Raw genomic sequence first — 15,464 nt, 5'->3', positions numbered from 1 at the left:
CCCCCAAAAAAATTGAAGACAGGTAAATTTATCTAATTGTTGAACTTTGAAGAAAGTAGCGAATAAAAGCATTCATTTTTGGAAGCTATGGACAAGTCAAGGTTTTAACTCTCTACCCTGTACTACTGAAGTTAATTTTCTTTTGCATAGAAAGTAGCAAATGTTAGCTGATGAAACTTACAGTATTAGAATTGTCTTGAAAATCTACTTAATCCTAGACCCAGAGCCAATTATTGACTAAGAAGCTTCTTTAAAATGTATAAGAATAATTAGTTTTTTTGGGTTTTTTTTTGATTTATGGTAGCAGAGTTGCTGACGCTGTGTTTTAGAGCAGTTTGACTTCTTGATGTCTCACAAAAGATGAGGAAAAGGATTTGAAGCTGACAAAATATTAAAATTAAGTCTTCCTGATTAAGAATCAATTTTTTAAATGGATGAATTTCTTATGGCAGTTGTGCACTGGATTGAGGGAATATATTGGGAGTATAGAGTAAATTATGAGATTTCTGTTTGTTTCTGGAGGAGTTTTTTTCTGCAGATCTTGATGAACTGTCAGAATATAGAATAATTAGCAGAAGTATACATTGGATAAGTTACACGTGGACATTTTACCATCTTTTTTTTTTTTTTTTTTAATTTCTCTGCCAGGTACATTCCCCCTGACAAGAGAGAAGAAAATGATCAGTCAACCCATAAATGGATGGTGTATGTCCGAGGCTCTCGGAGAGAACCCAGTATAAATCATTTTGTCAAGAAAGTTTGGTTCTTCTTGCATCCCAGTTACAAACCTAATGACCTGGTAGAAGTGAGGTAATTTCCAGTTGTCGCTCCCCTATTTATGCTTGCCAGGCTTACAGTGCCAAATTTTTTTTTGAAGCACCTTCTTTTCCTGGTCTTGTGTTTCATGTCTTTCTTTAACCTCCAGCTTGGCTTCACAGACTCTCAAAATAACAGCATAATTACATTATTTTTTGTATCAAATGTGCCAAACTTTTTTTTTTTTTTTTTTTTCCGTACTGGTGAAAGTTATCTATTGCATTTCCTCTGTTATCCCTGTGAGTTTGTACATCTGTATGCATTATACTGTCTGCTGTGCAAGGTGCATTTGGAAAGATGATGTTCTCCTCCTTCTTCCCAGTGGTATGTGGAACAGAAAGAGAAGTTTCAGAAAGCCGTTTTACCTGTAGCTTTAATTGTCTATGTATGTTTGGGCAAGTTTTATCTTTCTCCCAGGTATTTCTGTACTGCAGTGAGATCAGTGGCATTGACTTCATGGTTTGTGGAATTAATTTCCCATCAGTGTTATGGTATTGCCGCTACAGAAACAGGGCAGTTTCTCTGTCCTCACCTAACCTGTAGTCAAAATTGTGACCCTGTTGTGATCAGCAGGCCCAGTTCTGTGTTTGCTACTGCAGGCAGGTGCCCTGTCAGTTTTTCATTCCTGTTCTTTGGAAAAGATAGTCCAAAATGCTTCATGTTTTCCTGAAGAAATTATTCTCTTAGGGTTGAGTTGCCTGCCTGGAGGGAAGTGGGCAGAACACCTCCATACAAAATGGCAACTTAATTCTGGCAAAATTAAATCAGCTGATGGGCAACTCCAGAAAGGCGTATCTGAGATAAGAAGTGCTAGTGCTAGCTAATGATTCTGACAAGGTGATGCCAACCAGGATGAAAACAAACTCCTTTATATTTCGGCTATAGCATACTAAAGTAGACTTGACTGCTTTCTTTTTGTGCTTTTCTCAGTTTACTGTATCCGATGTCAGTGCTGTTTGTCTTCTGTTTAATTTCCTGTAGTTAATAGATTTCTTCTTGTCATACAGCTCTAGTCATTCCCATGAACATTTGTGTTCTGGACTAAGAAGAAGTCAGTGTTTTGTTTCATTGCAAAACTGCATTTGGGATTTACAACAACAAACTAAAATATTAAAGGAAAAAAAGTAATGCTAAATGCTAGAGATAAATCTGCCCTTCTTTCTCAGATTGGAGAATGACATTGGTTGAGTTAGCTTCTCCTTGTAGTCTGTATGTTGTTTCATTGGCCTTACATGAAGCGTATGCCTTTTTGCTACTAGACAGGGAACAGCAGAAAATTGCAAAATGTTGCAATGAAAACTCACCTTGGAGCAGTGTCCTAGGCGCTGACTTGTTTGTTGTTTTTTTTTTTAAAGCAAATATTTTTTGTCATTACACAGTCCTTTTTAATGTTTTTCCTGTAGTCTTTCATCCACCTCTTACACCATTTTCTTTTCTGTCCACTTGTGTGAAATAAAAGCACGTTTTCACCTGTCCCCAAAATTAAAATTTGTGGGTTTGATTGCATTCTCTCTGTCGTGAATAGTAGGCCTTAAGCTAGCTTTGGTTGTCAGTTAGACAAGCAGTCTTTGGCTTTCTGCAAAAGAGGTAGGTGAAAGCTCTACCTGTTTTGCATACAAAATGTGAATCACCATTTGTTTCCAGAGAACCTCCATTCCACCTGACCAGGAGAGGCTGGGGAGAATTCCCTGTGAGAGTCCAGATACACTTTAAGGATAGCCAGAACAAGAGGATTGATATCATACACAATCTGAAGGTATTTGAACAGAACGCTTGAGAGAAAGGCAATTAAATGAGCTCTCCATAATCTCTCTGCATGATCTAGAAGAGCATCCGCTTGTGTGTGTGTGCTTCTGTCTCTGTATTTTTTCCCTGCTGTTCTTTTACACATGAACAGTTGAAATGAAGAATCAAAAAAGATCCAGGAAAGTCCCTTACCTTGTCTGTGTTAAAGGCCATGCCGTAGCCAAGGAGCCCAGCTTTGCAGAAGCAAAGCATTTACCTATTGTTCCCCTACAGCATGAGATTTTTAGCATGCTCTCACTGGCTTTAGGTTGACAGGTTGCTGCAGGGCTGTCTTTCTGCTGGCAGTGATTGCTGTAACTGTTGTCTTCCTTCCGCACCTGCACGTACCAGCTAGAGATTATCTCTGATGGCAGAGTGGGCAGGGAGAGGCTGAGATTGCCGCTCATTCCTTCTGAACAGAGCCTTCTTTCAAATCATTCACCTGCCCTGTGACGTTCAATAGGATTTATAGCATGCAGCAGCCCTGGTAAACTAGGCCAATCCTGTTGGTTTTGTTTTAATTAGCAGTGCCTAGCATTAGAGGCATTAAGTCCTGGGCTGGTTTATTTTCATGTGAGCAGCATGATTAGTTTTATTTAAGCCCTACCTGCAATTATGGTTTTCCTACTAATGTAAATACCGAGGTGTAACCACATATGGAGACAGTAGAGAAGATTGAAAATGTTTCCTTGGAACTTGGGAACGTTTAATGTAGACTATGAGAAAAATGTGCTTGGAGAAAAACACGTGCCTTTGAACACTTGAGGTGTATAAGCTGATGCAGTTTGCTTTACGTGCTTGAGTCCCATTCCTCCTGTGTGGGCTAGCTTCCTTCACTGAACCTCCTGTGATGCACTGCACCTCCGTGTGGCTGCGTGACTCAAGCTTCTGCTGAACTTCAGAAGAAATTGCTAACAGCACGGTGGGTGTTGTGCAGCCTACAGAGGAAAATGGAGCCAGTCTATGGCATAAAAATAGCTGAAAATGTTACTTGTCATGCTTCATAATAGAAGCACTCATGAGAAGACTCTGATGCTCATACCTGGCAGAGTAGTGTGAGGATCTTGAGTCAGCAAATCCATGCTGTTTATTTCTTTATTTAGACATCAGGAATTAAAAAAAGATGCTCCTCAAAGGCTATTCTTAGACAAAATAATATCTCCCCAGCAAATCTCATTTCCTTCAGCTTTTTTGCTCCTTTCTACTTCAGTGCGGGCTTTGGGTTGTGGTTGGCTTCTTAGCAGAAGAGGGTCCTTAATAGTGCATGTTTTTCTGGCCCCATGGGTTCAGAACCAATCTGGTGCACTGCTGCTTGTCTGATGTAGTTTCAATTCCTTTCAAACAGGTAGTACTGTAAATTCTAGCTAACATGCTGCCTCTGCATTGATTAATATAAACATATCTTATTGCTTTCTCCAGCTGGACAGGACTTACACAGGCCTGCAGACACTCGGCGCAGAAACGGTGAGCCAGCTGGTTGTGGGATGGATGTTGTACTTTGATTCCCTTAAAGATGTTTAGAAAGAAAAAGATAGAAGGGACTGAGCACTGAGTCAGACCCATTTGATTTCACAATTTCTGGGATGTAGGTTTTGCTCTCTTGTTAAATGAAACGATTATGACACCTTGTCACTGTTCACAACAACAATCATTTTTCCCTTTCTAGTTCAGAGGAAACTGTTTCCAGCTCTTTCATAAAGAATTTAACTTGTACTACAGTTCTTTGTTTCTTTTTGGAGCCTTTGGTACCGAATGTCTTGATTTGCTTTCTAATGTGCTACAGATCTCGAACATCAAGAATTTAAATTAAAGCTAGCTATTCTGCTGAAAATATGCAGTAAATTAAGAAAAGGTCTGCCCACGTCAACATTCAGTACCTTCATGGAAAATTAACTCTGAAAACTTTAAATAAAGAAATGAATGAATTACTCAATTTGTTATATCCCTAAAGTTTCTTTTATTATTTTTTCCTCTGTTAGACTGTAGTGAATGGAAATTTTTATTCTGAAATAGCATTGCTTCAGCTTTTCAATCTGTAGAGAAAACTTTAACATGGAATTGCTATGGTGATGAAAGTACGTTTTTGAAGAGTAGATGATGTAGTGGAGCCTTTCTGAGGACCTTATCAAAAAGGCAAGCTAGAGTTTTGTGCTTGTCCCTAAGGAGCTCACCTGAAGCCTGGGCTTTGTGTTCTTTACAGTGTTTGCTATTCAGATTTCCCCGGGGACTGAGAGATGCTCTGTTTTACCATGGTGCTTTAGTGTTGAAAGATTCTTGTCTTAGCCCTGGGGAGCTTCATGGAAATGGATGGAAATTTTATGCAGAGTTTGGGGGAGAAAGGGGAGAGGTTTCCAGACATTTAAAATAATAGTTAAAGAAAAAAAGGCAGTTTTTTTCTTTAGTTGTTTTCACTATCTTTACCTAACTACTGGATATTAATGTCATCTTTTCACCTGTTTCTGGAAGGTAGTGGATGTGGAGCTGCATAGGCATTCGCTCGGCGAGGAATATCTTTTTTCCCAGTCTTCAGAGTCCGATCTTTCTGATGTTCCTACATCTTTACCACTGCCGTTGAGTATCCCAGCACCAGTCAAAGCTTCTTCACCAATTAAACAGCTGCGGGACTCCAGCCCAGATGCTTCTGCAGACAAAGGTAAAGCAAACGGGTATTGGTGCGACTGGAATTCTTGGAACGGCTTCTGGGTACTTTCTCTTAATTGTTCCTTTGGCTTAAAGGTTGATAACTCCTCTTTACTTACCTCAGACAATTATTTCCTTACTGTACTAGGAAACATAATTTAGAAATTGTTATCATTTATTTGTTTTTTTAATCTTCTTTTTTTGAGTTTTTGAGTGAGCTCTGTTTTGTTAAACTTAGTGAATGTGGAGTTTCATGCAGCATGCGTAGTTGGAAAAAGGTTGTTGAATAGCACTTGTAGTTTTGTTCTTGGCAGACTGTTTTCAGAGGGCTTTTAGGTTTCTGAATGTCTTGGGGACTGTGTATACATTTAAGGAATTAGCGTAGTGATGTGTTCAGTTATATTTGTTGGTTCCTAACATGAGATGTGTTTGAGGAAAAACTTTTTGTGTAACTGTGATGGTGAAAGTAGAGAGTGGAAGACTTAGTGTATATTTGTTGGTCTCATTCCCACCTGTAAGATCTGGAAATGCAGTGCCCACTGCAATGTGCTGGCAATTGATGCTGTAGCATCATTGGAATTGCCTGAAACAAGCTAGGTACTGGCCACTTGAGCACACTATTCTGATTTCTAGATTGTGGGAAGTATTAAAAACTGTCCCTCTGATAGTGTTTATTTTTTTTTTTTCTGTAATATATATTAGGACAAATCTCAGTTAACTGCTCAGAGAAACAAGGAGGTCTTTAAAGTTTGTATGATTTAGGGAGAGAAATTTGCTGGAAACAGCAACTGTGTATTTCAAAATATGATCACATGCAACACAGTTTCATTCCTTTAGTAATCTATCCTGAATTCCTGTGTTAAAGGAATGGCTGTAATGCTCAGGTCTTGCATAGTGAGCTTTCTGCTCAGTGGTGCAATGCCAGGGGCATTGTCCTGGCTTAGCAAGAAGAATGCTGTTTAAGTTCAGTGTTTCCTTATGGCAGCACAGCTAAAAATGAGGAAATGAAGCCAAATCTTAAATGCACACCATTTTACTGAAACATGAAAATGAGCAGCACCTTCAGGTGGAGAAAGGAGGTAAAACTGCCTCTTTCTTAGGCTAAATGGCAGTGGCTTCTCTCATCAGGTCAAGGTTAAATAACCTCCTTTTACATCAGGTAAGACTGATTCCTTAGCCCGGGTCAGAAGGCAGCAGTTGGTTTCCTCATGCTCTTACTCCAAAAAATGCACCGCGAGATTTCCTGTGAAGGAAATTCTGCCTTAGTTGTGTGAAACCCTGTCTGTGGACACAACACTATCCACAGCTTTCTGTCAGTGGAAGAGTCTTTTCAAGAAAATGTGTAAGAAGTGGCTGATGACCTACCAAAGCTGAACAGGCTGTGTATGTTCACATTTTTTTCTTTGGTTCAGAGACAAACCTGACAGATGTGCGCAGAAGGAACTCCCTTCACACCTTTTTCTCCCTGTTGAGCACTGCCCACCAGTTGCTTTCTCCTTCCTTCCTTCCAGAGGGCGTTTGTCATACGTTTGTTTTGTTCGTGTAGAGAAGCAAATTGAGGAATTAGATGTCTCAGCCTAAGATCTATTTCTCTTCTTTTCCCTGTTTTAATCAGGATTCCCTGGGAATGCTGAAACCGAAAGACATGCCACGTTTTATTCCCTGCCATCTTCGATAGAACGGACTCCCACCAAATTAGCCACCCAGAAAGTTCCCTTTGGCTCTCATGGAAATTCAGCCTTCCAACCCATTGCAGCTAGCTGTAAAATAGTGCCTCAAGGTCAGATTCCAAGCCCTGCAGAGTCACCCGGAAAATCCTTCCAGCCTATCACCATGAGTTGCAAGATTGTATCAGGTGAATGTTAGTTTACCTATCTGAGTGCTTCACCCTGGAAAGCAGGAGATTGAACAAGCTGGACTTGGTTTGTGTCTTTCCCTTGATTGCCTGCCAATGTTTGAACATCAGGCAGTAGGAAACTAGAGTAAGGAGCTGAACACACTTCTTAATGGTCAAGGAAAAAAACGCAAGTGTGAAATGCTTCACATGAGATCAAAAGTGGGATGAGAGCTGTGCTCTCCCTTTTCATGACTACTTTTAGGTGTGAAAATGATAGTCCTTAACTGGACTGCTACCCACAGAAAGGCCCAGGCAAGGACACAACTTCCATGCGGGCTGTTTGTATGTGGGAAAAAGCCATTCTTCTCCCTCCCTCTTTCAGACAACGGGGAAGGATTAAGAAGAAATCCCTTTCTGATTACTTGGCAAATAATTTTCAACCTTGCTCACTCAAATGGTCCCTCTTATGCTTGTGATGTTTCCTCAGATGGAACAACTTCGGTCTTCCTCTTCCAGACATGCAGCCTCTGCATTAATTTTTCAGCTGACCGCAGTGAGCAATGTGATGCTCTTTTGATAGTTTCCCAGCCAAACACGGTCAAGGTGCTGTTTACTCACTTTACATACAGTCCCTTCCCTGCCTGGGCATGGTGCCATCCATTGGATGATGTTTTACATCAAAAAGTTTGAATGTACAGCTCACTGTGTCAGATATTATGAAGCTGAAAGATGACCCGCTACATTCCTTCATTTTCTGGTGTTCAGGTTAGAGGATATAGCACCTTAGATGATCAGTGTGTGTGATTTCTAATGGTCAGCTCGCTCCCAGCTCATTTTCCTCAAGTGTGCTTTTTTTATTCAAAATTTCAATATTTCTCCTTGATACCTTCAAAGTGCTAGTGATTTATATTTGAACCTATGCCAAATGTTTTCTTCTTTCCCAATAAGCTCTACTCCTAATCTTCTTTCTCCAAGGCTGTCCAGAAAGCAATAATTATAGTACGTCCTCTCTTTCTTAAAATCCTTGTTAAAATCCTATTTCTTAAAATCCTATTCTTTGTTGCTCTTTGCAATATAAATGTTGCTCTGCAAAGTATTTTTCCAAGGCTCTCTGTCTGCTGAGAAAAATCACCCCTTTCCTATTTCAAGAGCAGCTTATAAGACACAGAATTTATTTGATGAGCATTTATGTTCCATTTTAATAGTCAATTGCTGCCAAGAAAGCAGATTGACAGGCACTTGAAGTTTAGCATGCTTGCTGCCTTCTTCCTCTGATGACTTTTCTTGCCTGTCCTTATCTCTGCATTTCTTTCTTACCCCCTTGTGCATCTTTTTTCATCTCTGTTTTTTTCTCTCTATCCTGGTCCTCTTAACCAGAAGATGCACATTCTATACTGTTTGCTTTCAAGGTCTTCTGCTGTACTGAGAGCAGTGAAGAGACAAGAGTGGTCTGGCCTGCCTGCTAGCTGCTGTATCACACAGCCTGTTGTGTGAGCTGCTTGGTTCTTGGCTTGGGTTGCCTGCAGCATGGGCTCCAAGAGGGAAAGAGAGCACACATCAAGGAACTCTGCTCTCTTTCTTCTTCTCATTGGGTGGACTCATTGGCAGTGAGAATGATTTACATGATGATAATCCACCTCAGGATTCAGGGGTGGGCTAGGTAGCTTCTAAAGTTCCCTTTGAACCCTGTTTGTCCTGGCAGACAGAGAATGTCCGGGGTAGGTATGAGCCGTAGTGCTTTACACTCCTTTTAACTTTCATTCTATTCACACTTTCTTCTCTAAATCCTAACACCTGTCTCAGGCTGGGAAATGCATCCTCAAAGATATTCCTACTCTAAACCATTTGTACGAGTACTATTGCTGTATTTTTGTGTTCTCACAACATTTACAAGATAGAAGCGTTGGACTTTTTTTCTGAAGGTTCTCCAATATCGACCCCTAGTCCATCTCCGCTACCTCGTACCCCAACCTCCACTCCGGTGCACATGAAGCAAGGCTCTGCTAGTTCAGTCATTAATAACCCGTATGTTGTTGTGGACAAGCCTGGACAGATGGTTGGAGCAGCAGCCACAAGCACAGGTGTGTAGTGTGATCAAAGAAGGCAGTGACTTAGTCTTACCCATCCAATTTGCTCTCCCTTTTAAGTGATGACTGCAATAACTGCGCTTCAGTCTGTGCTGTTAGAAGAGTACTCAGCAAAGGAAGAGTGGTGGTGTTGCTTAAGTGTCCTGGAGCATGGTTGAGGGTATGGTGGAGCTTAACGTGACTGACTCCCTTCAGGGAACAGCACGTGGTGTAAGCTTGAAGTGAATTCATAGATCTCTATTCAGAGAGAGCCTGATCTGTACAGCCAAAAGGCAAGGGGAGTTGAGGTTGTGATGAACAGAGGTTTTAAACAGAAATGGTGTGCGGGTGCTTGGGTGAGGACTCTGTCTTGGGTATGGGCAAAGAGCATGGGGAGCTGGCAGCATCTTAACGGGTCTAGTCCTAAGTCCTGTGCTGTAAGTGTGTTGAAATGGTTGATAGAGCCAGGTTACCAGGAGAACAGAGGTTAGTTCTTGTTGCTGCTCTCAACTTCTAGCTGGTCTGAATGCAGCCAGTGTGGATTCCTCTAACTGGATTCCCTTGGTGTATCAAAAGGGGACAGAAGCCTAGGGTCAGGAGGGGAAGAGCACTGAACCCCAGGAGACTGGGTGATGGCTGTGGTAGTCAACTGCTAATCTATGTGGAGGTGCTGAAGGAAAAGTCACTCAAAAGCCATTTATTTGTTACAACTTGTGGCCAAGAATGGCTTTCTAAGAGCACACTTGTTTGTGGATGTGTGTGCTTACCAGCATCTCGGAATGGTTCTTCAGAGCTGTGTGTTGAGCTGCAGTGACCACAAAGTGGTCATTGTGCATGGCTGTAAAAAAAATTTCATCACAGGGGAATTTAGTAGGGAAAGCACAGCTGAATGTTTTAAGTGTGTTTTGGGGCTTTCTTGGTAATGCTGAAGCTCTTTTACCAGTAGGGCTTTTCATTTTTCTTTTCTTCTGTTTCTTCCTTTACCTCCAGCCTGACTGTCTGTTCTGCATATGTGGTTTGTCATGGTTTGGGTAAATTTCATATTCTCATAGTAGTGATTTTTGCACGGAGGATAGATCTGTAGAAGTACCAGGTGGTTTGGACGTGCAGGTCTGAATGCCACTAAAGGTTCACTTTCCCACTATATCAGTGTTATTTAAGTACAGACTGGCCTGAAAGAAACTGCCTGCTGTCTCTCCTTCCCCTTGTATTCCTGCCACTTCCCTTTATCCTACATCAGCCAAATCTGATCAGCAGCAGAGCAGAAAATTAATACCTTCCCCTCTCCAAATTGTTTTGTTGTCGGATAGCCACGTCACCAGACCCCATGTGGAACAAGGGGAATGTGGGACTGGGCTTCGGGAGCTGGGTGGGATAGAGGGTGATGTGTATGGACAAAGTCACCAGGATGGTTTTTGATAAAACAGCTGATCATATTTAAAAAAGGACTAAGGTCTGAAACTTCATATTTCGTGTAAGCCAGACTTTATAAATCCCATTATTTTGAGAAATGGCTGCACAGTTTACTTTTAAATGTAAGTGCAGTTTGTAAAACAACCGTGTGAGAGACTGTGACTGTGGTTTCATTTGTGAGCTGTGGCATCTCTTAAACAAATGGAGCTACAAAATCGAACCTGCAGCAGTAACCAAAGTGCTGCTGAGTAGCAACAGGTTGTATTCATACCCTGATAATACAGGGCCAGTTCAGCGCTGACCTTTTGTGGCCAAACTCCCCCACTCATCTCGGGTGCAGGAGGAGGGCAGTGCTGTGGCACAGTTTTCCAGGAGCAGCATTCTTTAGCCACAGAAGCCAGTCTTTGTTCTTCGTTTTTAGTTCTTCCTCTTCCCTGCCTTGCTCTGTCCATTCCTCTGGTTACTCTTCACCCAGTGTCCCTCCTTTTCTGACCTTCCTTTTTCCTCCCAGTTTCCTTCAAACCTTCCCAATACCAGTGTTTAAAGCTAGTGTAGGTTCAGAGAGTTTCTGGGCAGTGGAGGGAGCTACGTTTGCATCAGCAGATTCTGCCTGAATTCTCACCGGTAGCTGCTATGCTCAGTTATCCAGGAGTTACTTGACCCTTTGCAGCAGACAGCTCTGAGTGGACATGGGCAGGGAGTTCTCTAGGGTGTGGATCCTGCATGTGAAAATTGTGCAGCAGCTGGCCTCAGGAGCATCACGAAGCCACGTTGGGTTTTAGAGCCACCTGGGGGGAAGTACAAGTGAGAAACTCTTCAAACACTGCAGTCTCCTTTTTCATTTCATACAGGTGATGGAGACAAAGACATAACACATTTGTAATGAAAATTGATTTGTTTTGTGCCCATGCCAACTCCCACTGATGTACCGACCTCGTTATGTGTACCTCAGGGGCAATATAGATTCGGCTCTTACCTGAAATCTGCTTTATTTCCCGATGCACAGGGAGCCCAACCAGCAAACTGACAAATGTTTGTCAGGCTTCTCACAGGACTGGATCTCCTGTATCAAAGACCCATGGGAGCGGCTTTGTAACCTCAGCTGTCAAGGTAATGTTCTTATTAGGTGTATACTTTCTGTTTAAAACCCAGCTTCCTATTCAGTAGGGCTTTTTAGTATTATAAATTCTATATTTCAGGCAACTCTTTTGGTCCTCATTTCATATGAGGATTTACTCAAACAGCTGTACCCATGAGAACGTGGTGGTTATACAAGATGATAGCGTTGATTCATGCAGCTCTAATTAAACTTGCCTGCTCCTCTGTTTAAAGGCACCATTTTTTTGCTTTTCTACAAGGAAATCTGTGAAGGGCATAGCTCGCAAAATGTCTTATCTGTCAAAAGAGCTCTTCTCTAACTGACTTTGATCTTTTTCACTCTGTTAGTGACAGTATATGATTAAACCAGAGGTGCCTACCTCAAAACCTCCACTTGGCTCATTATCTTGTGCAGCAGCTTTTCCTAGCAGCCTGAAAATAGGTCATTTAATGGCTTTACAACTGCCTACATTTAGAAAAACGTTCATGTAAACAGTAGAGTAACTGAATGTATAAACAAACAGTGATGAATAAGGTTCACGCTTCTAGCTGCAAAGCCCCAAAGGTATGGAGCTGAATTATCTCAGATAAAACCTCTCCCACGTCTTGCACAAGGAACGATATTTCTGTCAGGCAAGTGGCGTCAGTGAGGTTCTTTCTGAAAGCATCTGGTGGGTGTGCTGCTGAAAACAGGAGCGTTTCCCTGTCTCTGAGTCACAAGAATGTTAGTCCTGGATATGGTGGGGAAGGGGCGGAGGTTTTTCAGTCAGCCTGCAGAGAGCAAATGGTGTCTTATTTGGAACTGAAATGCGTCCTACATCTGTTAAGAAAAATGTGTTGAAGATTGCTCTCGGGAGCAATTACTTTGGAGTAGCATTTTAAATGTCAGGTGTGCAGCTGGCTATTCTGCTTTTTAAGAGCCTGGATGTTAAGGATTTTACTTAATGTTAAAAAAAAACAAAACCAAAAGATTTATTTTTCACTGGTTTGGGACAGTTCTTTCTGTAAGGTTTTAAGAGAGTCAAAGTAGACACATATCATTAATAAAAGTTGGAATCTGTATTTCCAGGGCAATGTCAGTTAAAATCTGAAGGTATTTTAAAAAATAATAATCCTAACTGTAAACAGAAATATACTTTATGTCCATGACTTGATTTTATGCCTTCTGGTTGGTGGAAAAGTGATAATTTAGTAATTTCTTCATAGAGGTTGGGATGTCTGATAGTTCAATGTGATGTTAAGAGATTATGCTTCACTTATCGCTTTTTCATCCCTTCACTATGTGGAAGTGTTCTCGGTAGTTTTTAAAATGACTTCCGCCTGTGTTCCTTTAGGCATTTTAAAATGCCCAATATGCGCGCTGCTCTTGAAAAGTCTGGTTGTGCCTCTGAACTTATCTTCACACCTTTTCCTGTTTGCTAGCAGTTGTGTAGCTATGTGGTGAACCAGAGTAAACAATTCCTCTGGTTGAAAAAGAACCTATTTTCAGCTGTGTGTCAGCACAAGGAAGATGGCAGGAGCATTGGTTTAGAGTCCGAGGCCCTTTTTGGTCATGATCCAACCCCAGGATGGACTAAGTAGTTGTGAAACCGGTCTCAGAGTTCACGTTGCTTGTAAAAGAGTACAATTATTTTAATTAAGCAAAACATAAGGCCAGACTTCCTCAGATGCATGTGATGTGTCAACCAGCCTCGGATTGAGGAATGACAGATGCACCATTTTGCAGGTGTAGAAATGTTTTTTTTATTCCATGTAGGTAGGTAGCCTCACTGTTTGTGCCAACTCATGAGTTCTGCCTGAGAAGACGGTGCCGTCAGTATCTGAGATAATTTTGCATGCAGATTAAATTGGATATATATTTTTTTTTGTTCTCCATAACTTGTTTCTTCTCAGATACTCTTCTCTTTCTGAGATCGGGCATAGATTGGCAGAGTGGTTGAGGAGGCAGGGTCATCTGGGGACCATGCAGTGCGACTTCTCTGCCCAGAGCAGGGTTAGTTAGACCAGGTTATGCACAAATGTGTCCAGTTGGTTTTGAGTATCTACAAGGCTGGAGAGGCCACAGCCTCTCTCAGCAGCCTGTTCCAGTGTTCAATCACCATAACAAAAAAAAGGGGGGGGGGGGAAACGGGGACAGGAAGAAAGAGGTTTTCCTTATGTTTAAACAGAATTTCTTGCGTTTCAATTCATGCCCATTGACTCTTGTCCTTTCATTGCATACTATTGAGCTCTGTCATCTTCACACCCTCCCGCAGGTATTTATTGCACATCGATAAGTTGCTCACTCAGACTTCCCGTCTCAAGGCTAAAATAGGCCAATTATTAGCCTGCCTTAATTTTGCAGCTCTGAAATGCTTTGTATAAAAAGCTGCTGGGGGACACGTGTTGATTTCTTTTATTTGTGTATGATATGGTAAGAAACAGTTACTGCTATTGGAGATACAATCTAGAAAACCAATTTTAATTAAGCAAATTGTATTAAATTATATTCTTGTTACATACATGTTGACTGATTTTTGGAAATGGCTTATTTGTACAGGTAATTATTTGGGATTGCCCAGCTTGTCCATGCTATCCTCTGTTACTAATGACTTGTTTTCTTTCTTTTGTTGGATGTTTCACCATTTTTTTTTGGCCACATCTTCCTATTTGCAGCAGGAGGATTCCCTGTTTGCCACCATGCCACCCCTTTGTCCCATTGGGAGTCATTCCAAGGTGCAAAGCCCCAAATCAGTCACTGGAGGACTTGGAGCTTTTACAAAGGTATTCCTCTTGGCTTTTGTGCCTGGACAAGGAGCACAGTATTAGCATTTCATGCTAACTTTTGCCACAGACTGTATAACTTCCAGTGCATGTAAAACTTAACTGGAACCAATGTGTCTTGCTGCCGAGGGCTCTCTATCACCTCTCAAAAGATGTATCTTGACTCTTTTCCTGTGGCTCTGCTGTTCCTGTGGTCTTTCTTTTCATCATCTCTTTCATCCTTTCTTGTTTTTTCTTTGAATCACTGTCATATTGAGGCTGATTTTTAAAGTTATTTTTTGGTGGGATACAGAAAGCAGTCAGTAGAAGATCTGTCAGGAGTTTCTAACAAAATGCTCTAGTGATTTCTGAGTGTCAGATGTTGCCATGTGTGTGTACATTTCCCTAAATGTTACCATACTGAATTTAAGGCTTTAGGCAATATTTGGTGATTCAGCTAAAAAGTTGAAAAAATGCTTCCTACTAGTTACAGTATCGACAGCAGTCTACCAAAAAAAAAAAAAAAAGGAAAAAAAAAAAAGCAAACAAACAAAAAAATCAACAGCCTTGCCTGAGTTGCTGATTTTGGTGATTAGATTTAGGGCCTGTGCCAGAGAAATACATTGTCATGTCAAGCTACACACAAGAGAATAATATGGTCTTTAACCAGTTACAGTACCTACATCTGGTTATATCTACACCTATAATATTAGCTATAATTTTGCAAGATAGAGGGGAAAAAAAGGGGTTTATAACATGTTCTGAGCAGGAAAATACTTAGGTATTTGAAACCTTAAAGTGTTCTGGTTCCTTCCTGAGATGGAGATGTTAGTGATGTTAGTATGTGAGTAGAACCAGTAGTTGTAGTATTATTACCACTGTCTGTGGTTCTTTAATTTCTGTAAGCACCTTTCAAATTTGGAATGCTCTGTAAGTACAGATCCTCCACACACTTTTGTGCTGGGAGCAGCCCTCATGTTAGGTTTGAGAGGTGAGTTAGAGTTCCCCTGATGGTGTGTGAGAACCACATCTGAGTTACTGGCTGTTGTCTGTAAGAAAGGGCACAC

At 41.2% G+C, this 15,464-nt stretch overlaps 1 protein-coding gene across 8 annotated transcripts in view; it reads left to right on the top strand.

The window, feature by feature from the left end:
• The window catches only part of YEATS2 (YEATS domain containing 2), a 48,581-nt gene that overhangs the window by 9,012 nt on the left and 24,105 nt on the right, over positions 1-15,464 (top strand). For 6 of the 8 annotated variants that reach the window (XR_011099616.1, XR_011099615.1, XM_068692904.1 and 3 more), the window contains exons 7-14: positions 649-810; positions 2,461-2,572; positions 4,021-4,065; positions 5,068-5,254; positions 6,857-7,096; positions 9,001-9,159; positions 11,564-11,667; positions 14,311-14,418. Coding sequence is in view for 6 of the 8 variants with exons in the window: in XM_068692904.1 (XP_068549005.1) it covers positions 649-810; positions 2,461-2,572; positions 4,021-4,065; positions 5,068-5,254; positions 6,857-7,096; positions 9,001-9,159; positions 11,564-11,667; positions 14,311-14,418 (1,117 nt within the window). In the remaining 2 variants the exon portion in view is untranslated. The remainder of the gene's footprint in view (positions 1-648; positions 811-2,460; positions 2,573-4,020; positions 4,066-5,067; positions 5,255-6,856; positions 7,097-9,000; positions 9,160-11,563; positions 11,668-14,310; positions 14,419-15,464) is intronic. The other 2 variants (XM_068692906.1, XM_068692907.1) reach the window with 2 other exon arrangements.

This window comes from Anas acuta, chromosome 9, assembly GCF_963932015.1.
Source record: "Anas acuta chromosome 9, bAnaAcu1.1, whole genome shotgun sequence".
In the NCBI taxonomy this organism is placed as follows: domain Eukaryota; kingdom Metazoa; phylum Chordata; class Aves; order Anseriformes; family Anatidae; genus Anas; species Anas acuta.
Note: the sequence above shows the minus strand (reverse complement) of the source record. Positions and strands in the feature narration are given on the sequence as shown.